The sequence below is a fragment of the Ailuropoda melanoleuca genome, chromosome 14, assembly GCF_002007445.2.
Source record: "Ailuropoda melanoleuca isolate Jingjing chromosome 14, ASM200744v2, whole genome shotgun sequence".
Classification (NCBI taxonomy): domain Eukaryota; kingdom Metazoa; phylum Chordata; class Mammalia; order Carnivora; family Ursidae; genus Ailuropoda; species Ailuropoda melanoleuca.
In genome coordinates this window covers 79736815-79764374 of record NC_048231.1, presented here as the reverse complement: position 1 = coordinate 79764374, position 27560 = coordinate 79736815, and the positions used below count along the sequence as shown (strand labels likewise).

Genomic DNA, 27560 nt, shown 5'->3' with positions numbered 1-27560 from the left:
CGATGTCCAGCAGGGTGCTTTGTCCAGTCCGCCCAGATGTCATGGGAGCGGCTCCTCTGTTAGCACCGGCGCTTTGTGCTGGGGGACATGAGAAAGGCCCGGGGAGGGGAGCGTCGAGCACCCTGAAGCCCGCAGGAACTAACCAGATAGTACAGCAGCAGAAGCTCAGGGGCTGCGTGGCTGGAGCAGGGGTTCAAGAAGGAAGTGCTAACAGCGCTTTGGGGAAAACATGGGAGGAGGGCTGTACCTTGGGCCATGGCAGGTGCCTGTGGTATAAATGTCTAAGGATGACAGTGACAGGTGTTCCCTGGGGATGAGACTGCAGGACGAAGATGTGGGGTGAAAATGTGGAAGGCCAGCTCGAGCACAGTGACCTTTCCTGCTGCGCTGTGTTAGTGCTGAGCTGGGGTGGGCGCTGCCTCTGGGAAGCCTGATGAGCCCGATGAAGGGGAGTGGGGCATGAGGGCCTTGAAAGAAGGTTGGGAAGCCTGGGCCACGTCCTGCCTACTGTGGTGGGAGCCACAAAGGCTTTAGAAGTGTTGAGGGGCACCTGGGTGGCACAGCGGTTAAGCGTCTGCCTTCGGCTCAGGGCGTGATCCCGGCGTTATGGGATCGAGCCCCACGTCAGGCTCCTCTGCTATGAGCCTGCTTCTTCCTCTCCCACTCCCCCTGCTTGTGTTCCCTCTATCGCTGGTTGTCTCTATCTCTGTCAAATAAATAAAATCTTTAAAAAAAAAAAAAGAAATGTTGAAAGAAATGCATGCATGCCCCTCTTCCAAGTATAGTGGGAAAAGCGTGAAAAACCCAGCTGTCATCTTTGTCCTTCCCGATTTTACAGTGTGCTCTGACTAGAAGACTGTCCCGTGTCACCTTTCTCACTTCTGCCCCTGATCTCAAAGCCACGTTCCCTTATCTACACAGAGGAAGAAGGGAAAGAAACCAAACCCACGAAAGTACCCACGGGCCCCTCTGATGTACTTCAGAGGCCGGCTGCTTTCTCTTCCAACACTCCCTTGCCATGACTTAAGGATTAGGGCTTATTTCATATTTTTGATACTTTCCTTTAAAAATTATAGCCACTATGATCCTAGATTGAAAGAAAACTGCTAGAGAGGGCATAACCGGCACGCTGGATGAAATTTGCATACAGCTTTGTATGTGAGATAATAATATTGTGTCGATGTTATGTTTCCTGAATTCGGTCATTATCCTGTGATTATCTGAGAATCGCCTGTTCTTGGGAAAGCTCTGCTGAAGAATTCAGAGGTGAAGAATCATGTCTGCCATTTACTTTTAAATGATTCAGGAAAAAAATAGACAATGAGCAAAAGAGAGAGACAAGGCAAGCCAATGTTGCAAAATCTAGGTGAAGGGTTTGCAAAATTTCATTGTACCATTTCTGCAAGTTTTCTGTAGACTTGAAATGTTTTTCAATATAAAGAGTTTAAAAAGTTATAGCCCAGAAGAATCCCGTTCACTTACGGGTCCTGAGGCCGCCCGCCTCCTGCAGGGCATGCACACACATTCATGTCGTACACATTGTCTTCCCACCTACGTGGTGAGCAAGGGATCCTCTCCTGTTTCTGTGAATTACTTTGGATTTACACTTTGAATTCTGTAAATCACTTTGGATTTGCACTTTGGCTCATCCCAGGTACTTAACCAAAATGTGTGGTTGAAGGGGTTTATGCACACAGGTGCACACATAGCTCAGGGGTTCGGCACACGCCCAACAACGGCCCTAGACACATACACACACACACACACACGCACACATCCCATAACACAAATGTGGGCAGCCAGCCAACCTGCCTTCTCCTCTGCCCCTCAGTCACCTTCATGGCCCTCTCCCTCCTCCCGCCACCCTTTGGGACATAGCGAGAGTGAGAAGACCCCTGGGAGGGGCAGGTTAAAAAACGACAGTCCAGACCCTACCCAAGTCTACCGGCTGCATTTTCCAGAGCTGGCCTCAGGCTGCCCCAGGTGCTGGGAGGGTGAGGCTGATGGCCAGATTGTGTCTGGGGGGAGGGGGTGCAATCCCTCTGAGCGCTTCCCTGGCCCTTCCCAGACTGACACCTTCACCATCTATGCCATTGACCTGGGGGCTCTGACCAAGATCCGGATTCGCCATGACAACTCGGGCAGCAGACCAGGCTGGTTCCTGGACAGAATAGACATCACAGACGTGAACAACGAGATCACGTGAGTGGGGCTTGGGAAGGGTGGGGAAGGCCATGGCTACGTCTTAGACCATCCTGGAAAGAGGGTAGGGGTGGGGGTGGGGTGGCTGTGATGTTAGCTTGGCTCATGTGGCTGGCTGGGTGGGCATTGCCTCCCTCTCTCCCCTCTCACTGGGCAGCTCCCTGGAGCTACTGCCCTGTCAGATGACAGTCTGGTATGGCGCCCCCATCTAGTTCTTGAGAGCCATTACTTCAGACGGTCACGTTCCCTGCCCCTGCCAGTCTCCACACCCAGACTTAGTCACCCATCTATCCCTCCGCATATAAAGTGGCTTCCAGCACCATTGTTTTAATATTCTAGACCAGGAGGAAGCAGACTTTTTCTGTAAAGGCCAGAGAGTAAATACTTTAGGCTTTGGGGCCATTTGGTCCCTGTCTCATTTGATCTATTTGCCTTTGCAGCAGAGAAGCAGCCAAGGTGATACCTAAATGGGTGGATGTGGCTATGTTCCAATAAAACTTTATTCATGAGTACTGAAACTTGAATTTCATGTAATTTTCGCCTCACAAAATAATACTGTTTCTTACATTTTTTTCAACCATTTAAAAATGTAAACTTCCTGCTTAGCTTCTGGGACATACGTAAACAGGTGAGTAGGCCAGATTTGGCCCCCAGGCCATAGTTTGCTGGCCCTTGTTCAAGAATCCCAGCAACTACTAGGAGCTGGGTTGAGAAGGGGATATTGTCCTCCTGACAGGTGAGGGAATCCTGCCCCAAGGAAGTGAGGCCACAGCCCTAGAGCCAGTTCATGCCAGAGCCAAGACCAGAACTCCAGATCATCGATGATGAATCTGGTGTGTTTCCACCATTAGGCCCCATTGCCTCTTGAGCAAAAGGGGCCAAGGGACAATGGACATGAAAGGAGGTCTGAGGTGTGGTAGGGAGGTGTGGAGGGAGGTAGAGAGGAAAGCCAGCAAGATCCTGAGCGGGTTGTGGAGCTGTTGAGGGCCTGCCAGTGCCTGGAGTGTAGTGGGCACCCAGTAAATAAGTAGGCGTTGACTTCACTTCTCGGCCTGTGATCTCACATCTCTTGGAGCATGCCCTGTTCTTGAGTTCCCCTCTGTGCAGGGCAGTGGATGGGACTCACCCCATCTCCCACCTCCACCCTGCCTATCGCCCAGTTACCCCATCCCCCCACCTGCCTCCCCTCCAGCAAACCTCAGTTTGTTTCCCATAATTGAGTCTCTCATGGTTTGTCTCCCTCTCTGATTCAGTTTTCCCTCCTTTCCCCCACTGTCTTTCCACATATGAGTGAAACCATAGGAGAATTGTCTTTCTCTGATTGACTCATTTCACTCAGCCTACTACCCTCTCTTCCATTATTCTTTAAAAATATTAGCTTTTCTTACTTTTTCAAATCAAGACATGAAGGGATTTGAAAAAAAAATCCTGTTGGAATTTCGATTGTTATGCCATTAAATGTATGTGTGGAGAATTATATATTTAGAATATTAAGTGCTGCCCCCAGGTATGCATTTCCATTTATCCAACTGTTCCTTCTAGTATCTCAGCAATGCTTCACAATTTTTTACAATCTACTAACTTTATGCCCAAATATTTTGTATTTTTCTCACTCTTGTGAATGTTATCTTCTTCCCTCTCTCTTTTTCTTCCCTTCCACTCCTGGCTCCCTCACCTCCTCCCCCTCCCTCACCAGCCTGTCTTGTTGGTGTGAGTCGGATTCCATCTCGCCATCTTCCCCAACCCTGGTCAGAGGCTCCTGCCTGGTCCCTCTGCTGCACTGCCGCCCTCCTGTGTCTACGGCAGTCCAGCCCGCAGGGGCGTGTTCCTCCTCTGCTTAATAACCTGCAGAGGCTCCCATTCACCCCAAGTAAGAGCCAGAGCACTTCCGGTGGCCTGCCCCATGCCCCCTCCTTAATTCTTGGTCCTGATCTCTGTTTTGCTCACTCCTTGCTGTTCCTTGCCTGATGGCCGTGATCCCACCTCAGGGCCTTTGCATGTGCTGTCCACTCTCCCTGGCACTCCTTCCCACCATGGCCCACTCTCATACTTTCTCTAGGTAAGGTCTTTGCTCGGGTGTCATCTGCTCAGCCAGGTCCCACCTCTCACCCTGGAACTTGTATTTCTTTTCTTCTCTTTCTTTTTCTCCACCTCACTTACCATTTGACCTACCATCAACTGCAGTATTTTTTTTAGAGATTTTATTTATTCATTATTCATTTAAGAAAGAGAGAGTGCAGGGGAGAGGCAGAGGGAGAGGGAGAAGCAGATTCCCCGCTGAGCAGAGAGCCTGATGCAAGGCCTGATCCCAGGACCCTGAGATCATGACCTGAGCCGAAGGCAGAAGCTTAACCATCTGAGCCACCCAGGTTCCCCTCAACTGCAGTATTTCATCGCTGTTCCTCTCCCCACAACTGAATATAAGGTCCCTGGCTAAGCTAACGACTTCATCTGTTTTGTTCCCTGCAGTGTCCTTCCCAGTACGTACAAGAGGGCCTGGCCCGCTATAGGCATATCACAGATACTAAGTCAACTTAGTATTACATTTGATGCATTGATTCATTCATTCATTCAGCAAACACACGGCATGCTAAGTGCTGAGGGTCCAGTGGCTGATTCTGACTCTGCCCTTGAAGAGTGGGAAACTGTGATGGTCTAGGAGGCAGATGTTTTAGGTCCAATTCTTGTCTCTTCCACTCTTTATTTGTGTGGCCTTGGGGGTCCTCTGAGCCTCAGTTATTCCATCCATGCAATGGGCAAAATAAAACTCCCTCACAAAGTTGTCAAGAGGCCTCACTGAGAGGACCCGTGTGAGGGCCCAGCGCCGCGCCTGGCGCCCAGCGGAAGGCAGGACGGGCTCTTCTCCCTTGGCAGTACCAATCTCGTCGGTCAGCCTGTAAAAGGGGCAGCACAGCGAGGCAGGGACGGGCATGTGCAGGATTATGAAGGAGCTCAGGGGGCGGTGGGGACTGCAAGGCAGAGCGAGCTGGCAGCTGTCTCAGGGTGGCACCCCCACATGCCGAAGGGGTTCAGGGAGAGGGGGACTTTGTGGTGGGGGTGTGCTGAGGGGCTTCGAGGTCCAGCACAGGTATCTCGGGGACAGTGGGGAGGGCGCTCCGGGAAAGCCGGCCTCTGCATCCCTGCACTTGCGCGTGCTTGGCAGGTGTGGGCGGGCTTGTGCCTCACCCCTGCTGTCTGTCTGACTGCTTTCTCTCTCCTGGGATCAGTCTCCCACTCCTTCTTCGTGTCTCCTTCTCCCTCTGTCCTCATTCTGCTCCAGCTTCCCACTCTCATTGTCTCTGCCTCTGCCCCAGCCCCACTCCTTTCTTTCTTTCTGTCTCTCCTTTAATTGGCCTTAATTTAGAGCTAAAGCCTATTATTCATAAGTTAATTGGTTGAATATAAAAGTAACTTTCCCGTTCACAATTTAAAGACTAGGAAGTGGAACTATATACATTTTTCACTTAAACACTAATTTAATTGCAATTTAGCCTTTATCATCCTTGGCTGAGCTCCTCCCGCCCTTTGAGTCCATGTCCACGAACACAGAATTGCCCCTCTGCACCCCGTGTGAGCCCGCGGGCTGAGGGAGTGTTCTGTGGTTCTGCTCTGCTAACAGGCTGGCACTGGCAGGCTCTAATGTCTACTGGGAACGTGGGCCTCCGACAGAGGTGAAACCCTCCACCCACATTTGCCTCCTCCTCTCCAGACTTTGACCAGCCCCCGAATGCATCTTCGGCATCCAGACTGGCGGGGAGGGGTAGAGATGGGGCTGAATGGCCCCCGTTACAGATGGGCTGGCTGCCTTCCCCGACCCTCTGAGTTGTTGTGGGAGCTTGGGCGCCCCAGGGGAGCTGTCCAGCCTGCAGCCCCCAGAAATCCCACGCGTGGGCAGAGGAGAAACAAAGGGAAGTATGATAAGAAGAACAAGAGCAATCATATTAGCAAATTCTTACCAAGAGCGGGGCGTTTTGATGAACACTGTAGAATGTTTAACTCACATAATCCTCGTAACAACTTTGAAATAAGCAATAAGACTAGTAAACTGAAGCATGTACGGTTGCCAGAGACAACACAGAATGGCCAGTCACTGAATTCCAGAGAAGCAGTGAGTAATGTTTCAGTTAAGTATGTCCCAAATATTGGATAGAACATACTTATGCTAAAATATTATTCATTGCTTCTCTGAAATTCAAATTTAACTAGGAGTCCTGTGATTTTATTGGCTAAATCTGGCAACCCTACCAGAGAGGTAAAGGAACTTGCTCAAGGTAACATGACTGTAAGTGGCAGAGTCAGGACTCAAACCCAGGATGGCCCCAGAGGCGAGTCCTTAATTACCCCATGTTGCTACCCCTTGTCATTTCTGCCCCCGCCTTTGTCCAGGTGTCCCCATTTCTCTGGGCTCGGCCTCTACACTGAGGAGTCTCACTTGGACCTCCCAGCCCTAGATGGTGCCAGCTGTCTGCTATGCCAGCTCCTTAGCCACACTCTTTGTACCTTCCAGAAGCATAATTGAGTATCATTCCATTAAAATCCATTTATCCAGCCCTTAGGTATTGAACTCCTGCTGTGTACAATATTCTCTGCTAAAGTAGTTTGGGCTACCAGATTCATTCTAGAAAAGGCTGGAATACTCCCTGGAAGCTCTTCTTCTAGATACCTCCAACACGACCCTGAGTCGTGCCTGTTATACAGCCATTTTCAGTGGGGTGTCTTCAAACCACGTCCTCATATTTGTGGTCTGCTCCAGGCAAGTGACTCTCATGGTGTGATCCCCAGGTTAGGTAGGATGGGAGGGCCATGCTTTTTTTGCGGGGGGTGGGGGCGGGTAGACAGGGGAGTGTCGGGCCCCTGAGGACGTCTCATTTTGCAGCCCAGGACTGCTCCTTCATGAAACCTTTCCAAAGAGACGTTCCCAACCTTATCTCGTTCCCCACCCCACAGGTACTGCTTCCCGTGCCAGCGCTGGCTGGCGGTGGAAGAGGATGATGGCCAGCTGTCCCGGGAGCTGTTGCCAGTGGACGAGTCCTACGTGCTGCCAAGCGAGGATGAGGAGGGTGGGGGAGGTGGTGACAGCAGCCCCCTCGACAGCCTGGCCCTGGAGCAGAAAGGTTTCCTGAACTAGAGCTGGTTTCTTCCCTCTAGCTCCCTCCTTTCTGCCTCTCCCCCATCCTCGGTCTCCATCTTTCCTTTCCCTTTGGGCTCTGGGCAACTCCTCCCCTGGCAATGTGTCTATACTGCCTTCTCATTCCTCCATGGCAAGAGCAGGGAGGTGATGAGACATGTTCCCACATGTCTAGCATAAGGCTCGGTGTAAAGTACATGATTAGCATGAAGTTATTGTCAGGAATGAAGTGGAATGGAATGGAATGAAATAGGATGGGATGGGATGGGATGGGATGGGATGGGATGGGATGGGATGGGATAGGATAGGATAGGATAGAATAGAATACTTGTAGCTGGTTCTGATTTAGTTTTGTGTCCTCCCCTCCAGGCACACTGTAAGCTCTCAATACATTTTTGTCAGGGGAAAGAATGAACTTTCAAGAATTCTAAGGTGCTTCCCCTCCTTGAAACTTGCATCCCTAAAACTCTTCCCAACCTGGAGGAGTTAGACCAGGCTCCTGGCTGATGAGCCCATGTCTCCCCTAAGCATCCTACAACTGTATTGATTGAGAGCTTCCTGGGTGAGCTGGAGGTGGGAGAGACCTCACCTCTGCCCTGAGGAAGTTTCCAGACTAAAGGCAAGCAGAACAACAAATGCTGCAAGTAAAGCAAAGCATAGAAATGGCCACCATGAATGTAGAAATGTACTCAGTACGTTTTCTCCCTCCTCCCTCCATGGGAGGGACAATCTACCACTCACTTCTTCACACTCCTCTCCCGGCAGACAAATCTACCACATTCTCAGTGACCGTAAAGACTGGGGACAAGAAGAACGCAGGCACGGATGCCAATGTCTTCATCACGCTCTTTGGCACACAAGACAACACTGGTAAGAAAGCAATGCAGGGCCCAGGCTCACCCACATGCCTCCCCAAGAAGATAAGGAGATTCAACAGAACTTTCTAAGGAAATCCTGGTCACGCTTCTGTTTTTCTGTCTTTAAAAACTTTTTTTCAAGAATTCCCCTTTATTGTTTTACTTTGTTATATTGTGGAAAGAACACTTAACATGTGATCTATCCTCTTCACCAATTTTAAATGTATAATGCATCACTGCTGACTATAGACACAGATTGTACAGGAGATCTCTGGAGCTCGCTAAGCTTGCTAAGCTCAAAGTATGCTTGTTGATTAATAACTCCCCATCTTCTTTTCTCCCCGAAGCTGCTGGTAACCGCCATTCTAGTCTTTGATTTTATGAATTTGACTATTTTGGATACTTTGTCTAAGTGGAATCATGCTATATTTGTCTTTCTGTGTCTGGCTTCTTTCACTCAGTGTCATGTTCTCAAGGACCATCCTCGTTGCATATTGGAGAACTTCCTTCTTTTTTAAGGCCAAACAGTGTTCTGTTATATGGATTTATCACATTTTTTTCTATCTGCTCATCAGTTAATGAACACTTAGGTTTTTTCCACATCTTAGCTATTGTGAATAGTGCTGTAATGAACACGGGAGTGCTAATATCTTTTCAAGATCCTGATTTCAATTCTTTTGGATATATACCCAGAAGTGGGATTGCTGGATCATATGGTAGTTCTATTTTTAATTTTTTTAGGATCTTTCATGCTATTTTCCATAGCAACTGCACCATTTTGCATTCCCACCAACTGTGTACGAGGGTTCCAGTCTCTTCACATCCTCACCAATTGCTGTCATTTTTTTATTTTTGATGGTAGCCATCCTGATAGGTGTGAGGTGAGATCTCATTGTGGTTTTGATTTGCATTTCCCTGGTGCTTGGTGACAATGAACACTTTGTTCATATGCTGTTGGCCATTTGTGTGTCTTCTTTGGAGAAATGTCCATTTAAGTCCTTCGCCCCCTTTTTAAACTGAGTTATTAGCTTTTTGTTGTTGGGTTGTAGGACATTGTGGTAATGAACCCCCTATCAGATATACGGTTTGCAACTATTTTCTCCCATTCTGTAAGGTGGCCTTTTCACTGTTGATTGTTTCCTTTGCTGTGCAGAAACTTTTTAGGTTTATGCAATCCCACTTGTCTATTTTAGTTTTTGTTGTCTGATGCTTTTGATGTCATATCCATGAAATCATTGCCAAGACCAATGTCATGAAGCTTTTCCCCTGTGTTTTCTTCTACGAGTTTTACAGCTTCAGGTCTTATGGTTCAATCTGTAATCCATTTTGAGTTGGCTTTTGTGTATAGTGAAAGATAAGGGTCCACATTAATTCTTTTGCATATAGATTTCCAGTTTTCTCAGCACTGTTTGTGGAAGAGACTGACCTTTTCCTGTTGTGTATTCTTGCAAGCCTCACACACTTGAGAAGATTGCATGCAACCAGCCCCACTGGAGAAAGGCAGTTCCCTTTTTCTTAAAATTCTCCATGTGAGGGGCACCTGGATGGCTCGATTGGTTAACGTCTGACTGTTGATTTTGGCTCAGGTCATGATGTCAGAGTCCTGGGATTGAGTCCCAAGTTGGGCTCCATGCTCAGTAGGGAGTCTCCTGGAGATTCTCTCTCCCTCTGCCCCTCCCCCTGCTTGCGCTCTCTCTCCTCTCTCTCTCAAATAAATAAATAAAGCTTTAAAAAAAATCTCCTCGTAAAGCGACTTGCCTACCTGGATCGTGAATTTTGGTTCCTTTAGAGATTCTTCCAAGATCTTACTAAATCAGTCCTACTGTTACTCCAGGGGACAGAGAGCCCCCTGTCCTCTCTCCTGTCCTCATTGCTAGGTCTACCACCCTAGAAGTATATAGAAGCCATAGGAATCATCTTCCCTTCAGCGTCCTCTCCTTGGGTAATGGTGTCAGATCCTGTGGTCACTCTTTCTCTAGGCCTTTCTGAGACTTTTTACCAGTTCCAGGGCCCTTCCTGGAGGCATCGTTCTGTTTACCTTTTGAAACCATAATGAAGGGCCTCCCAGTGCAAACAGTGACTGGTCTGTTCTCTGTGTCTTCTGTCAGCTTTCGCCTTCTGTTCAAGGTTGTCCCTGATACTCCAGGGAGCACGGGGAGGGCGGTTTTGTCACTGGCTTCCACCCCATGTGGAGAAATGTGAGGAGTGTGGAAACAGAGCTGACACTGACTTAGGGCCCCACCACTGTCTCCTGGATGGTCTTGAATAAGACCTCTCGGTGTGTCTCCTGTTCTTTACATACAAACTGCAAATAAAATACATACCTTGAAGGCTAATTACAAAGCTCAATATAAGGACACCCCCCCCCAAAATTGCCAAATGTGCAAAGGTACCCAGTGGATGGTACTTGCACGGTCTAAATTTTATGAAAGTTAGAAAAATTTGGTCATTTTGAGGAGGGACTAAGAGGGGCAGTGAGACCAGGTTTGAAGGTCTCAGGCCCAGCCAGTCACACGGGGGCCATTGGGTTGGCAGGAATGACCCTCCTGAAATCCTCCAAGACCAACAGCGACAAGTTTGAAAGGGACAGCATCGAAATCTTCACAGTGGAGACACTGAACCTGGGAGATCTGTGGAAAGTCAGGATCGGTCATGACAACACAGGTCTGGCTTCCCTCCCCGCTCTGTTTTCTGCTAAGAATGTGAGAACCGCAGACAGGTCCCTGTGGGTGTCTGGGAAAGAATGTGCAGGAAACTGGGATGTCATCTGCCTTGCATGATAACACAGCTCCCTCAGTCCCCTTGGCCCAGTGGAGCCCTGGCCGCATGCAGAGACTCTGGTCTAATTGGCCTGGGCTGGGGCCTGGACACCAGTGATTTCCCCAAACCCCACCTGCCAGTTATTTCTTTGTGCGGCCACATTTGAGAATCCCCGGTCTAGCTCAGTGGTTCTCCGACCTGAGTGAGCAACAGAGCCACCTTGGGGGTTTTTTAAGGCAGATTTCTGGGCCCCACCCACGCAGGTGTTGATTCAGTAGGTCTAGGTGGGGCCCATACATTTTTATTTCTCACACAGGATGCTGGGGCCGCTGGACTCCACTTTGAGAACTACTGATCTAGTCAGTTCTTCCCAGAACCCACTGACAGTACAGCCAAAATTTGTTCTCTCTTAGTAGAGGAAGACTTGTTTTCTTGGTCTTTTCACTAAGTATTTTAAGCCTAAGGACGAAGGCCCTCTCGCTGGCCCCTGGGATGAAGAGACAGAGTTCTCTGCTCAGCCCCCACTTCCTTCTTTAAACCTGATCACTCATCTTTCCAGGCAAGACCATCAGTCCTTCACAAATTTCCCTTCCCTTCATGCACCACAGACGGAGGCCAGGGAGCTCGGACTGTCATCCTTGTCGCTGGGTGGACTTATGAAAGCCTTGTTAGCACAAGCTCTCTCTGACATCTCTAGGCTCCCCCTTTAGAGTGTCTTCCACTCTGGACAGTGTGCTTGCTGTCACCTCCTGTCACTTCTTCCCCAGGCTCCTCTGCTTTTGCTAATTTCATGGATAGCTGGCGGGGGTGTGATCCAGCTTCAGCCTTCAGCTGGGCGTACATTCGAACAGGAGTCATTCTAGCACAGCTGTCAGTGACAGCAGTGGCATGTGCGTGGTGCAGCTGTAGATGTCAACCATGGGCCCGGGAAGAATGTGTGGAATCCCTGAATTTGCCCACAGTAAACCATCAGTGTGGAGCTCCTTGGTGGGCTCCGTGTCTCCTTCTCTCCAGGCAAGGCTCCAGGCTGGTTTGTAGACTGGGTAGAGGTGGACGCCCCATCTCTTGGAAAGTGCATGACATTCCCCTGTGGCCGCTGGCTGGCGAAGAACGAAGACGACGGAGCCATCGTCAGGGACCTCTTCCATGCGGAGCTGCAGACGAAGCTGTACACACCATGTAAGAAGCACGCTCGGCAAAGCTTTCTTCCCAGACCCCATTGCCCAAGACCCCAACTTGGTCCCAGCCCCTCCTCCAGCCCTGACCTGGGCCAGGCCCACCTTGGAGCTTTGGGTCTCTTCACTCTTCTCCCAAATTCCCTAGGCCCTCTGGGGGCTCTGGGCAGTGTCCTGGATCCAGGGTAAGGAAATATGGGACTTAGTCCAACCTCCACCCCAATCCAGCTGCTGACAACAGGCGGAGAGCCTGACCTCTCTGGGGCTCGGTTTCCTTGTAAGACCCCAAAGGGAAGAAAGTTCAAAGTCTAAACTGTGAGAAGTCATTATCAACCCCATCCCCAGTCTTCAGTCTAGTCAGTAACAGGACAAAGAATTCCCCGCTTTCCGATTTTATCCTGGCTGGGGGGGGGAGAAAGAACTTGAAAAGATGATAAATGTAACTCCTTTTACCAGCTAAAGGAAAGGAGGGAGGGGAACAGTTTGGTGAAGTTCTGACATTTCCTTTCCAGTGTCACCAGAAAGTATGTATCCAATGTTTATTTACATGTAGGTACACACTAGGTGCTGAGAATCAAACTGAAGTCAGCCAAACTGTAAAAATCTGTCTGAATATGCTAACATCAGAACCAAACCCACAGAACAGTTTTTTCCCTAACCAAATTATTAGCTATTCCAAAAGATTTCCCCCAAACAGCTCATAATTACACGATATGAATCAGTGATGGTTTTATTTTATTATTTTATTTTATTTTATTTTATTTTATTTTATTTTATTTTATTTTATTTTATTTTATTTTTTGCCTAAAGCAATTAAACTGGAAAAGACCTGATCCATCAAGATATTTCCTGGTCCAAAGCCTGAAAGAAAGTGACATTTCCCTCTAGTAAAATCTCTGCATATACAAAGCAAACCCTGGATCTAGCCACTGCCCCCCAGGAGCCGCCTGCAGTCTAGGACAGACACAGTGACCTGTGTATGCAGAGCTGACAGCTGTGCTGGCTGAGAAACTTCCAGACAGAAGTAGCTGTTTCTCCTTTTGTGCCCTAGGACAGGCCTTGCTCTGGATTTGTATGGCCTGACCTTGAATATATTCAGTTCTAGCCCGATATGAAAGCCTTTGTCTTAGACTCACGTTTAAACAAACAAACAAAAAAAATGCGGGAGAGGTTTGTCTTTCAGACTGGAGAGCTATGGAGGCAGCTTCAAAGGGCAGCTCTCACCAGGCAGGAGCATAGGGCCCAGAGCCAGGGAGCTCCAGGGGCTGGGAAGTTGCAGTCCCAGGAGTGGTGGCCAGGTGTCATTGTCAGGGGCCTAGAAGGCTTAGAACTAGATTCAGCAGTTCATCGAGGCTGCCCAGTACACGTGAAACTGGAAGAACGGAGCAAGATAGCTCTACTTCCAGACCGACTAAATGTGCTGCCTGCACAGTAGAAATGTGTCCATCAGGAAAGGGAGCATTGTGATGATCTGAACTTACATGCTCCACACAGCGTGAAGCCCTGAAGGTCAGAATCATGCCACGTTAGGGCTGAGAGGCACCTCAGGCTTAAGCCTGTGTTCTGAGGATTGCTGGTGGGGAGGGGAAAGGATGAGAGGGAACAGCTCCCCAGTTCATGCCATCCAGAGCAGCTCCTCAGCGTTAAAAAGTCAAGTTTTTTTTTTCCTGAACATGCTTCTAAAGGTATTTTTAAGAATGACACAAAAATATTCCGCTGAAAATTAATTTCAGTTAAACCGTCTGAAAACCACAGATTCCGTTAAGCCCTCTCATTTTATGGACAAAGAAAAAGGCTCAGAGAAGTACATCTGTTTGCCCAAGGACACACAGCTCCTTAATGGCAGAGGCAGAACTAGAGACCAGGAAACACATCGGACCCCAGGCCTAGAGCAATGAGGGCCAGAGGGTGGGCTTTTCCTACTCGGATACTTCTAGAGCTTTTCCCACCGCCAGCTGGTCTCAGGAAAGCTCAAGTCCATGGTAATCTTCTCTGCTCAAGGCCTCCTGGGCCTTAGACCATGGAGACACCCAAGAGGACTCCAAGGACGCTGCCTCCATCGTTGCGATGGCCTATGTTTTTCCTTCAGCTTGGTGAGGGCCCTGTGCAGGCCGCTATGGGGATGGCGATCACCTCCCCAGGCCAAAGGCCCCGGGACTTGTAAAGTAGGAGCGGTACTCACCTCCAGTTCTTGACAAAAGCACCCCTAGAGGTTGACCACACAGGATTGAGGGGTCAGACAAGCCGAGGCTCAAGTTGGGGTTCCCCCTCTGGCCAGCCATATGACCTGGGCACGTTACTTTACCTCTCTGAGCCTTGCTTTCCTCATCTAGAAAGTGAAGGATGATGGTGTCTCCCCCATAGGTCATTGTGAAGGTTACAGATGAGAAGGCAGAACGCTCAGTAGAGAGTCTGGCGCAGGGCATGTGCGCCACGAACGGCAAGTACCATCATCATAGACCTTACGACTGCAGTTCGACAGGAGAGTGACCGTCATAGTAAATCAATGAAAAGAAAATTCATTTGCTTTGGGGCAAATTTGGAGAAGATCGGGGCCCCCGGTGAGGTGCCTTTTAGTGTGGTTCCTTTCGAGGTGGGGACCACAGGATAGGGTAGGTTTCTACTTAAACTGTTTCTCTGGGTTTTTCGTATTTTTTTTTTTATTATTGTGACTTAGAGTGAGTAGGTATACATTTTATATACATGTGCAACAAATAAGTGTCTCGAAAAATGTTTACCCTTACTGTGGGTGATGTCCACATAGATGGTATTTTTTTATTCAATTCTATTCAATTCCACATATTTTTTAAAATACTGGTGACTACCCACAAAATTTATTTTACAACCTGTTAATCTGTAGTTAGCTACACACCCTTTTAAACTGGTCTCAAGCTTCAGTGTCAAGTCTGAGTTAAATATTCAGAGCACTAGAACCCATCCCATAGAGAATCTGAAGAGAGGTTGGGAATCTGTGTGTTTAATAAGGACCCAAAGAGTTTCTGTGGCAAAGGGTCCTGGCCCACCCAGTGGCAATGCTGGTCTCTACCCCTGCTGACGGCCACCCGCCAGGAAGCTGCTTGCCCACAGTACTGGTGAATCAGCCTCCTTTTAAGGAGTCCTCAGGGTCACCCCCCATCCCAGCATCCAACCCAGCAAGGGCCAGTTACGTTATGAAGGGTTTGGGAGGGCAGGCCAGGGTGGAACGAGTGAGGGCAAGAAGAGAAAAGATTCTCACCCTGTGGACCACTGATCCAATCGGTCCATTGTACCCTGAAATATAACGCTCCTGTTTATAGTCGCTTCAGCTAAGGACCATGGTGAGGACACTGTACAGAAGAGGAAACTGAGGCTCCTAAGTGACTTGCCCAGGTCTCACAGAAGGTCAGAGTAGAGCCCGTGCTTTCAGCCAAACTGCTGGACTAGTTCTGTGTTGAGAGAGGCACAGAGACCCGGGTCTGAGACAACAGGCGTGACAGGACACTGCCTCCCCCCCTCCTCCTGCACCTGCAGTTGCTAAGCAACCATGTGGAGGTCCAGGTCCCTGGGCAGCAGCACCTGGAGATGGGGCCTCAGGCAGTGGTGCCGGTGAAGGACGTGATCTTGTCCACATCGGTGTTCTGTTCTCACCTCCCCTCTGACTTTGCCCTCTGCCTGCCACCCTCAGTTGTCCCTTATGAGATCACCCTGTACACCAGCGATGTCTTCACCGCCGGGACAGATGCCAACATCTTCATTGTCATCTATGGCTGCGACGCAGTGTGCACCCAGCAGAAGTACTTGTGTACCAACAAGAGAGAGCAGAAGCTGTTCTTTGAGAGGAAGTCAGCCTCCCGCTTCATTATGGAGGTACCTGGGCTCCACAGGCTGCTGGAGGAGCCAGGACTGGGAGGTGGGGGGCACCAGAAGACGGGGGAGGAAGAACCATGTGTCCAGAGGCACCCTGATGGGCTGCTGTTGGTAAGGAAGCCAGGCAGTTCACCCAGCCTCGCTGGGCCTCACTCAGTACATCTGAGTCACCAGGAGGACGGGGCACTGCACCTGCCCCACCAGGACTAGTATCAGGATCTAAGATGACAGTGGGTGGACAGGGCTTGGGGAAATTAGAGGCACAATTCCGGTTCCACTGGGATCATCTCCAGTGCGAGCAACAACACACACGTATCCCCGGGGAGAGCCGGGCTTCCAGACATCCCATATGCTCCCCAGCTCCCCTTCTGCCCTGGGGGCTTGCTTGTTCCTGTGCATTTCAGCTCCATGTCTTCGCTCTGCATGCCACCGTGTGCTAGGTTGGGCGGGAGAGATGAGAGAAGGGGGGCGCCCAGACTCTGCCTGCAAGGGGCTTGCAGTCCAGCTGGAGAACCCCGAACCTCCACATAAGGCTAATGAGAGAATCTGGTCATCCTTAGAATAACTGATCCTTTGTGTAAGAAGGCGCTGTCCTAGGGCTTTATCTGTTAACTCACTTAAGCCCCACAGCAACTCTGCACTGTCATTATTCCTGTTTTTAAAGATGGGGAAACTGAGGACGGAGCGTTGAGGAGCTCGCACAAATTCACACAGCTAGGGTGTAGTGGAAGCAGGGTTCAAACCCAGAACTGGCTCAGAATCTGTGCTCTGAGCCCCTACAGGACACTAGCCCATGGTGAGGGATGGTGAGTAAGGGATTGACTGAGCGTGTGATGGGTGTCCAGAGAAAGAGGAAGGCTCCCTGGAGGCGGTGTCTTTGAGCTGGACTGAATGCGACTATAAGCAGGGACAAGAAGGGGAGGCATTCTTAGCCAGGGGAACATTGTGGTCAAGGGCCAGAGGTGGAAATAAACACAGCATGTGGTATGAGGTTTGGCCAGATGGACAGTAGGAGAGTGACATGATGGGTAGAGGACTGGCTGAAGCAGGACTTCGAGGGGACAGCTCTGAAGGAAAAGAGCTGGATGTCTCAGGAGCCTCGACTCTCCAGATAGTGGGGACCTTTGGAGACATGCCCTTCCTCCTTCCCCAGCTGGCATCTGTGCTGGGGACTCCCTGCTCCCTCCCCACCTACTCTGGGAGCAGTCAGCCCTTGTGGGAAGGTCACCACCTTGGTGGGTCTCTAACAAGGAAAATTCAAGGGTGATTCATTTATCCACACCAAGTAACAGCTCACCCACCCAAGACGGCATGGTACGTGAGTCACCCCAGCTGATGCCGTCGGTAGGGGGCTGTGAGTTCACCTCAGCGTGACTTCCATGGAGTTTTATCAATGAAATGCCCACTAATCAGCAGCTGTAATTTGCCAGTAATTTGTTGCTGAGTTTTTTCTTTTTCCCTTTCACATCTCTCTGGCTGCTGATGGGGGGTTGTGAGAGTTTGGAAACAAATGGAAAAGTTTTGTGCCTCTGTCTCTCCATGTCTGTTTCCTCACTGATCTTCAGGTGAGACAGAGCACTGGATGGCTGGCCCATGACCCCGGGTTCTGGCTGTGGCTCTGGCTCTGGCATGAACTTACGAGCAAGCTATTCCCCCTCTCTGTGGCTTTGTCCTAAGACACAGGGAAGGGCTGGGAAAATAACAGTCATAACTAGTATTTATTCCACCCTTGGCTCATGCCAGCCCAGTTCTGAGCACTTGAAGTGTATCAATTCATGGGGTCCTCATCACCCCCAGAGTTGGTGGTATGATTATCGCTCCTTCCAGCTGAAATGGCAGGTTAAGAAGCTTGCTCAGGGCATCGTAATTAACAAAGGGCAGAGTCAAGGTTTAGACTCAAACGGTTCAATTCCAGGACCTTCTCTGCTTAGCTCTTCCACCTCTCAGGAGAATGCTAGGGTTTCCCCAGATTCTGAGTCTCGCCCTGAGCCCACCATCCACAGCTAGCAATCCCCTAGTGGCCTTCTTGCTCGCTGAGGGTCACAGCCGAGACGGCCACCCTGACACAGCATGCGGGACCAAGTGGCTGAAAGATTCAGGCTCCAGAAATACCACCGAAGCCCAGGTCCACACATCTCGAACCTCAGAGATGGGATGGGGGAGGAGGAGAAAAGGCCCCTGGGCAGGAGGAGAGGCAGGTGACTCTTCACTCCTCGATGCAGCTGGCAGCTCAGTGTCCGCAGGTGGACCCTCTGTGGGCCTGCATAGCTTCTGTGCCTCTTCCGTTGTGAGGGAATGAGGCCTCGTTAAAAATGTCCAGAGCACGAACGTCAGCCTAAGGCCACCGATCTGTGTTTAATGATCAGACCGCCCCTCGGGGGCTCTCAGGGACAGCACTTCTGTGGTGAAGCGAAGGTGAGCTGGCTGGAGGGGAGCAGAAGGAACAGCAGCACCCTTGTTCATTCTCACAGTTTCCAGCAATGTGGTGCCAGGCTGGTCACGGAAGGAGAGAATCATTGCCAAAAGGAACCATGGCTAGGATCTTAGACCTAGAAGTGACCTCAGGGGGCTGCCCTGCCCATGCCTCTGTCTTCCGTTGAGTAAGACATTGCTCCCCCCATTTTATAGAGAAGAAAGTGGAGGCCTGGAGGGTCAAGTGCCTTTGCCTCAGGTTATACGGGTCATAGGTGGCAGAGCCATGGCTCCAATTGGGAAGGCTGAGGGTGGGGATGGGAGTGGGGGGACATTCCTCAAGCAGTGCTGCTGGGCCTGCCCTTGGCTGCCCACTGTGGTGGGTGTGCGGGGAAGAAGGAAACCAGTGGTTGGAAGCTATTCCGTTTCATTCAGAGGTCACTTCCGTGTGTGGTTCTAGAGGCTTTGCATTTGATGAATGACTTCATCTATCCTTCAGATGCCATCATCACGAGCCCTCACCCACCCCAGAGCTGACTGCAGTCTCCTAGGACCAAGAACTTGCCCGTGCTGGCCAGGCCATCAGCTTCTGCAGAGAGGCCACAAAAGTGCTGGGCTGGGGGCAGGGGTGCCATGGGGTGCTATAAGTGTCTGTCATAAAGAGGTTTGACTTCTTGAGGTGGTCAAGGCGGCTTCCCTGAGGAAATGATCCTTGATCTGAGACCTGAATGATGAGGTTGAGGTAAAGAAGAGAAAAGTGGAGGGGCAGGGGGAGCCTGTGCAAAGGCCCTGTGGCAAGAGAATGTCAAGTTTGAGGGACTGGAATTTAAGGGATATAGAAGAGGGGTAGCTGGAGATAGAGGGGCTCTTAGGGGCCAAGAAGAAGGTCAGGTTGGCAAGACAGGCCATGGGCAGAACCAGAACTCATCTTCTGATACCCAAGTCAGTTCTCAAGCCAGGAACGAGCCACCACAATGGTAAGTAATGGAAGACAGAGAGGTGGGCTCCACTGTGGAAAGGGGGCACGGTGTTCCAGAGGTTGACTGAACTGAGTTCTAGAGTCTAGGCTGGTTTCAAGTGGGGAGAGAGGAAGGAAAGCTCGAGCGTGGCATGCATAGTGGAGAGTAGGGGCTGACTCAGCCGGACAGGGGGAACATGCCAGGAGAAAGTGGCCCCTGGACGTTCAAAGGGACTTAAGAGCAGATGCCCTGGGGAGGAGGGATGTTGCTGTAGTTGTACTTTCCCTGACCTTTCAGCTCCCGCCTGGTGCCTTTTCTCCTTTCCACAGTTAGAAGACGTGGGGGAAATCATTGAGAAAATTCGGATTGGCCATGACAATACAGGCGCAAATCCTGGGTGGCACTGCTCCCACGTGGACATCCGCAGGCTCCTCCCAGATAAAGATGTGAGTTCCTGACTCATCTGTCCTGCTGTTTCTTTTGCCGCTTTCCAGAGAACATTTGAGGCCGATTCCTGATAAGAACCTGCAGCCTTATGGGGCGCCTGGGTGGCACAGTTGGCTAAGCGTCGGACTCTTGATTTCAGCTCAGGTCATGATCTCAGGGTCCTGGGATAGAGCCCCGTGTCAGGCTCCACACTCAGCAGGGAGTCTGCTTGAGATTCTCTCCCTCTGCCCCTCCCCCTGCTCACTCATGCTCTCTCTCTCTCAAATGAATAAAAATAAATCTTAAAACAAAACAAAACAAAAAGAATCTGCAGCCTTATTAAGTTGAGGTAAAATTTGAGGACAGTTCACCCAGTTTACTCAGAGTGCAGGAACCAGCTCAGGTCCAAGGCAGAAGCTTTTAGAACCTCATATAGGGGGTCGAGGAGGAGGGTCTGGCAGCCCTTCTCTGCTCCCCACCCCCAGGGCCACACTGCTAGTGAGTGGTGAAGCATGCCCTTCCTGTGCTCCAAGTCAACTCAGAGAAATCCAGCGAACAACTTGGCAAACATTCTGAAACCACAGAATTCTAAACATGGAAGGCAGGTCTCAGGAGTGGCTGTGGTTGAGTGATTTGAGAGCAGTTTAAAAATACTGAGCCCCTCCCCTGACCCACGGTCTCTGAGTCTGTGGGATGGGGTTCTGGTATCTATTTTTAAGTGACCCTGGGGACCCTGCCTTCAAGAGCCAGCCCCTGATGTGGTTGTCGAAGGCTCTAAGTCAGACTGCATGTGCTGGAATCGGGGCAGAGCCTGGCGTCCGCCGCAGCTTTTGCATTATCTGTGGGGCCCCAGGACCCTTGTCCTTGGTCCCCATGAGTGTTGACATACCGATGAACCTCTGAAGCAGGAAGGTTCCGCACAAAGCACTAACTTTCCTCTTGCCTCCTCACGCCAGGGCACAGAGACCTTGACTTTCCCTTGCGATCGATGGCTTGCCACGTCAGAGGACGACAAGAAGACCATTCGAGAACTGGTCCCTTATGACATCTTCACTGAGAAATACATGAAAGATGGGTCCTTAAGGCAAGTCTACAAGGAAGTGGAGGAGCCTCTGGACAGTAAGTGTGGTGCCCTGCTCAAGGCCAGCAGCACCCCCCTTGTAGGGCCCCTGCCCCGTGCCAGGCCGAGTCTGTTACTAACTCCAGTCCATAGAGAGGGCACTTGAGGCCCCCAGAAGGGGTCTAACCTGCCCACGTTCACACGGCTGATACGTGGCAGGCTGTTCAGGGTCCCGGCTGTCTCATGGCTGGTCGTTCCCTGGCCTGACAGCAGGACACACCGCATCCAGATGCGTGTTCTCCTGGTCCTCGGGGCCTCCCTCCTGGTCGCCGATTCCGCTACTCCTCCGCAGGGCTCTGGCCGCTCTGCTCTCGCAGGATCCAGCTGCCTCTACGACATACGAATCAAGAAGCATCCCGGGCTCGTGTGTAGTGGGAGCTGCGCACAGGGCGTGGGTGCAGCCTCAGAGTGGCCAGAGCCGCGGCTTGCTTTTCTCTAAGTGTAGTTCCCAGCGCCCGCCGCTCCCTGACGCGGGGTTCTCTGCGGGATCTGCGGCAGCCTGACCACACCCGCCGTGGGCTTCTTCCTCCGCTTGGAGGCCATTCTCTTCTTGTTTCTCTGGCTATCCCGCTGAGGGCTGTTTTCCTCTTTCGAGCCTGGTGGTATTCCTCAGACTCAGTCCTCAGCCTTCTCTTGTCCTTCTTTTTACATGGCGTGTGTGCGTGCGTGTGTGTATACACACAGGCGCGCGTGCGTGCACCCATTCCTCCCGGACCATGGGGACAGTCACACCTCTTTTTTGGCCAGCGATGCCATTGTCCCATCAATCCCCAGGTTATCAGTCGGCCCTGAATGAGCTTTAGCTGTGTCAAAAATCAAATTCACTTACAAAAAAAAAAAAACCAGGCTTTCTACCACTGAGGATACACAAAAGAATACCATGCATCTCTCCACGGGGGGCAGTCTGCACGATCCGAGATGCTCCGAGAGCTTGGAGAGCCAGCTCACATTGGTTGTGTCCCATCCCTTCTTGGGGGGGGGGGGAGAAAAAGGAGTAAAATCCAAGATTCCAGGCCCCATATGGAACCAGGGGCGTGTCAACCAGCTAGAGCTGTAACATTTCTTCTCATCTCAGTTGCCAATTGCTTAGAGACAAAAACAAGTGTCGCCTCTGTAATGTGCCTTTCCCTACCCAAATCCCTTTGCTATTAAGTCTGGGGGGAAAATTCCCTTTTCTACTTGGATCCCAGAGGACACCCCGGAAAGCTGTCCCAGCGGCACACTTGGGCTGTTCTGTATTAATAACATGCCACAAACCCACTCCGTGCCTGGTGATGTTTCTAGGGAAACATCTTTCCACTGAGAGCTGTGTGGTTGGGTGGGACAGGGAGGGCGGAAGATCCAGAAATAGCCGGATTTGACTGCACAACTGCACTGCTCAGCACCCAGAAGCTGAATCAGTTTTCCATTCCGCAGGGACTGGAAAGAGCCGTGGGGGGTGGAGGAGGGGGAGAAGGAGGGCCATTCAGCCACAGCCCCTGGTGACACTCCCCACTCTGGGGCAAGAGCTCCTAGAAAAGGTCCTACATCAGCGTGGAGCAGGGCTGAATGCACAGCCAGGAAGCGACTGGGGAGAAATCATGCAGGGGAGGACAGTTGATTGTTGTGTCTAAACTGTGACAAGATTCCTGTGTCACCTCCTGTCTGTGTGAGCCAGACAGACCTGGGTAATGTTGACTCTTACACACCAAACAGGAGATTTTATTTATTAATGTGATGCATGAAATGCTGACAGATGTTGTGCTGAGCTGAGCTGAGCTAGGCAGGGGTGGAGGGCAGTGTGACTAGTCCTGGTTCCCGGCCCGGGTGGGGACAGACCCCTGAAAGCCATGTCCACCGGGCACCGAGAAGGCCTGCAGAGCAGAGCACCGGGCAGGGAGCGGGGGTGGGGAGAAGGTTCGGAAAGGGGCTTGTAGAGCTCAGGTTCGCAGGTGAGTTTGTGATGTCTAGTCAAGGCAGACGTGTCCCCTAGGTGACAGGGCCGTGGATCCAGAGTCCAGGAAGGAACTGGGTTGGAGATACAGACTCGGGGAACTCACGGAAGTCAACAGCCAGGGTGTGCTGGAGGGGAGCTGAGGGAAGAGGACAGAACCAGGCATCAGAGGGGCGGGAAGATGATTAGGAAGCCGTAAAGCTGCTCCAGAAGGAGCGACCAGAGAGGCAGATGGAGAGCAGGAGAGAATAATGCAGTGGCGTCCAAGGGAAAAAGAGGAAAAGACTAGGAACCACGCAGTGGGCGTGAACACGTTCCATAACTGTGGGTATGAGCAACTCATGTCACCTTCCTTTTCTCGATTTAATTAAATGTGGTCTGAGCCCACTCGCAAGGATTGGTGAGAAAGGCCATCTCAGTCACGACAGGGAGGGAGAATCCCTCTTTTTGGGTTTCATGAGCAATGCCCTTAGCCCAGGGCGGGCTCCCCCCGGAAGTGCAGGCAGCTGGATGGGTGGATGGTTTGAGAGCTGCTGGGAGAAGCCACCATCCTCTGGGTCTTCGAGGCCACCTGTGTCCAGATCGGATGGGCAGACTTCCCACTGGCAAATCCTTGCAGATTTATAGCAAGATGTGCACAAGTGAACAAATAAAAGGCAGACACTAACTCCTCCTCGGGGCCCAGGGCCAGAAGCTTAATACCTCCTACAATTCCAGTTCCCTCCATCCTGAAGCAATGCCATTCTTTTCTTCTCTTTGTCTGTCCATCTGTCCGGCCTGACTGCCCACCCAGTTGTGCTGTACTCGGTGCAGATCTTCACAGGAAACGTTCCCGGGGCAGGGACGGACGCCAAGGTCTACATCACCATCTACGGGGATCTGGGGGACACCGGGGAGCGGTACCTTGGCAAGTCAGAGAACCGCACCAACAAATTCGAGAAAGGAACGGTATGCGGGGCACACAGAGTTTACCCCCTTCTCTTCTCCTCCCAGGTCCAGTGGCCTGGAGTCAGCTCCATTCGGTCCCAGAGCCTGTCTGTGAACCTTGTGCGGTGTCATGCTCCCTTGTGTGGGCATTTACCCGGGTGCTTCCCCCTGCAGAGTGGCCGGTTGCCTCTCTCAGCCTGTGCGTGGGCCCTGGGTCCTGATCTGGGGTGGAGGTAGAGTGGAAGGTAGGGCTTGAGCAAGCCACAGGCCTGTTTGAGCCCCAGGTTGCTGGCTGTCTGGGGGTCATGGGGAGGCATCATCAGAAAATCCAGCTCGCTGTGGGCCGGTCACCAGCATGGCGGTAAATGTCACGGAGTGGCGGGAGCTGCCCCATCTGTGGGGCTGGAGGCCTGCTCCTACCATCAGCTTCTGATCTGGTTGACCCTCTCTGGATTTGGTTTCCTTGTCTGTAAAATGAGCCCGATGTGAATGGGCTCAGCTGTGCTCTGCAGAGCTCTGGGCAGCACCGAGACCCCATGCGAGCACGGAGGGATTAGAGGAGCAGACAAGTACCCCACTGCCCCAACCAGAGTGCACTCTACTGGGGTGCCAAGAATGGCCTCTATTAGGCAAGGGCTCCAACATACTATGATTTTAGGGAAAGGAAACATCTGTCCCAACTTCCTTCCCAGCAGCTCGGCTCCCCTCTCCAGCTGTAGCTCAGCTTTCTCCAGGGCCCTTTCTGCCTCACCGCCTTCACTCAGCCTCAGCCTCTTGCCCTTCTCTCCATTCGCCAGAACCTGCCAGACTTCCCCACAGGCCAGGCAGTAGCTGTAGGGTGATCAGAGCAAGGTAACCCGATCTGTGGTCTTGCGCGTGGCCGTGCACATGTGGGGGTTTCCTGCATCGACCAGGGGGCTTTTAGCGGGAGTCTCCTTAAGCCCAGCCCTCAGCCAGGCGTGATCCTTGGCACTGAAACATTTGCTCCTTGTGAGAAGGAAATTTGCTCTGGAGCAAGGATAGCAGCGGCATCTAAGCAGATCTGCAGTTGGCTGGTGACCCCACGGGCCAGGCCATCTGGAAGGAATCCCGACCTGGCCTCGAGGCCCCGGGGGAGTCGGGCCCTGGGGCCCCCATTCATTTGTTCCATCATCCAGACAGGAGCTATTTACCTTTAGCTTTGTTTTACTGCTTTGGAAGTGGGAATAGCAGTGTGATAGCTACGGAGACCCCTGGGCTGACAAACAGAACAGGAGATGTAAGAACACTTTGTGTCAGGGAGAAATAATTTCACACACACACACTCGTGTACATGAGGTGTTATGGTTTGCTGCACTTGTAGCTAATAGGTGGAGGTCTATCCATTTGGGGAAAAAATGAAATGCAAAGAGGTCAAGGGGCTCATGTGGTGTCCCGGACTCGATGCTGGGGACATGATTATCAAGCTCACTCACCTGTGCTGTTCAGTGGCCAGACCTGTGGCCGAGGCCAGACCACCTGAGTTCACATCCTGGCTCTGACGCTGACTAGCTGTGTGATCTTGGGCTAGTTACTTACCATCTCTGTGTCTCGGTTCCTTCCACCATAAAATAAGTTCACTGAGTCAAGCATCTGAAGCAGCTAGCTCTTCATTAGTGCTGAGTGTTGTTGAGGGATGGGGAGCCCACCTTCTCCTGCCTTCGATGGCGCCTGGAGCTGACACCCGGAGATGCATTGTAAGACAGCAGCGGGCAGCTCACAGCTGACAGATCGATGTTTCTTGTGGCCAGATCCATGGAGCCAGGCACAGAGTAGGCACAGGAAAAATTTGTAGAGCACATTAACGAATGAACTTATAAATGACGGTGATGCAATCCATTCCCTTCTGGGTTCAGAGTCAGATGTTTTCTCTCTCAGCAATTGTGACATCATAAGAAAAAGCTTTGCCCTACTCTATTATCCATCCCTTTCCCTTCTTTCCCTCCTACCAAAGGAGCTAAGCTACTTCTGGTTTACTCATTGTTCATGCGACTTTAAGTTCAGTGCTGAGCATCTAGCAGCTTCCATTTCTCTGACCATTTCCTCCACAAGACAGAAGTCCCTGTTGCCGCCTCCCCCCACGAGCACGCACCCACCCACTTCCAGTCCAAAGCCAGGTCTTGGACAGTCTCCCTTCTGCACAGCTCCTAGATCAGCTCCTCAGTGGACCTGGCTTATGGAGTCACCTGGGCTCCCTGCTCCGTCCCCCGGGCCTCCTCATTTCACCTCTCCAAACTGACAGTCGTACAGCCCCCCAGGGGCTCTCCACGATCCCAGATCTGACCCGAGCCCTTGGCAGGATTCACGACCTTCTGTGGCTGACCTGGCCACCCTGTGTGGAGTGACCACCACAGAATGCCTCGCACTCTCCTGTCTCCAAACCTTTCTGGGCATCTTCTCCACATCCAGGTACTTGCGCCCATAGAAAATCCATAATGCCATTCCATGGCATTTAATTTGTTACATAAAAGACATCAGCCTATATGAATGTTTCTTCAGCTCGCCTTTGGCCTGCCATGGAGTACCTTGGAAATCTTTCTATGTCAGGATATTGAAGCATAGAAGGAGCTGGCTCATTCTTCATAACCACCACACATATGACATTCTGCACACAATATGCCAGGGTTTTTAGCCATTCCCCAAGCACCGGACGGCGGATGGCTCCCAGCTTTCCACAGTAAAAATGACTCTGCAGTAAAAATCCTTGTGCACATGTAAAGGTGTCCCCTCAGGACAGAAGCAAAGAAGTGGAGTTCCTAGGTCATAGGCTGAGCCTGTTTCTGCCCTTATGAGCTTAGCCACTTGTCAGAGCACGGTGGCCTGCGGCTGGGGGCACGGCTCACCTGCAGTCTCCTCCACCCGCACAGTGACCTGCTGGGGTGCCTGTAAGGCCAGCCACCCATCTTTAGCTTCCTGCCACCACCTGAAGAGTCTTCCCAGCCGTGCGTCTAGTCCACGGACGGGGGGCTGCTCCCACACGTGGGCCATGATTACCGCCCTCCTCCTCTTCCTGTCCTGGGCTCGGAGGTCCCAAGGAGGCGCAGGGGCTTCCTCCTTGGATTTATGTCTGGGTTCCCAGCACTCCGTAGTGACTCAGCACATCTAACATCTTCTGGAAGAAAAGCGCTGTAACTCGGGGTCACCAGCCTCTCCTCCCCTGCCCCAGGTGCCTGCCGGCCACATTCAGCCTGTGTTTTGACTGCACTTCACCCAAGGCCTGGAACCCTGCATCTCACTTAGCAATTCCCAAAAGAATCCAAGCACCCCAGAGTGTCACAACCCTGTCCTGAAGGGATAATCAGGGCCCTAGAGGGCCTTACATCCCACCCCACATAAAACCTGCCTACACCCACATCCCAGATGGCGTCCCTGAGCTCCCCTCAGCCTGGCCTCCACCAGAGCCTCTCCCTGCCGTCTCCTCTCCTGGGCCTGGCCCAGTGACTCCTCTGACGGCCTCCCAGCTTCCCCCTGGGAGTTTCAAGCCCCCTCCCATTCCTCCCTCCAGCCCCCCACCTGAACTCCTCCTGACACCCCACATAACCAAGGGCATCCAGGTGCCAGGACCAGGCTGAGCGCCCTCGTCTGCCCCACACCCGCTCACACTGCATCCTCCAGACATCCACCAGGTGTATCCCAGGAGGAAGGGGCCATGGTGAAAGCGAGGCCTCGGAATACCCAACGCTCCGTGTCAGGGACTTGTGCCTGGAGGGCTCCCAGCCAGGAAGGTCTGTTCAGCCCAAGCTGAGGGGGGTAGGAGGTACTGGACGGTCGGGGTTGCAGTGGGTAGAAGTGGGGCG

The 27560-nt window shown here is 51.5% G+C and overlaps 1 protein-coding gene across 1 annotated transcript in view; it reads left to right on the top strand.

Moving 5' to 3' along the window:
• Window positions 1-27560, top strand: part of LOXHD1 (lipoxygenase homology domains 1) — a 155868-nt gene that overhangs the window by 93056 nt on the left and 35252 nt on the right. The window contains exons 21-29 of the mRNA XM_002918122.1: window positions 2069-2202; window positions 7150-7316; window positions 8096-8200; window positions 10723-10851; window positions 11962-12126; window positions 15787-15968; window positions 19669-19785; window positions 20722-20884; window positions 23612-23766. Of these exons, the coding sequence (XP_002918168.1) occupies window positions 2069-2202; window positions 7150-7316; window positions 8096-8200; window positions 10723-10851; window positions 11962-12126; window positions 15787-15968; window positions 19669-19785; window positions 20722-20884; window positions 23612-23766 (1317 nt within the window). The remainder of the gene's footprint in view (window positions 1-2068; window positions 2203-7149; window positions 7317-8095; window positions 8201-10722; window positions 10852-11961; window positions 12127-15786; window positions 15969-19668; window positions 19786-20721; window positions 20885-23611; window positions 23767-27560) is intronic.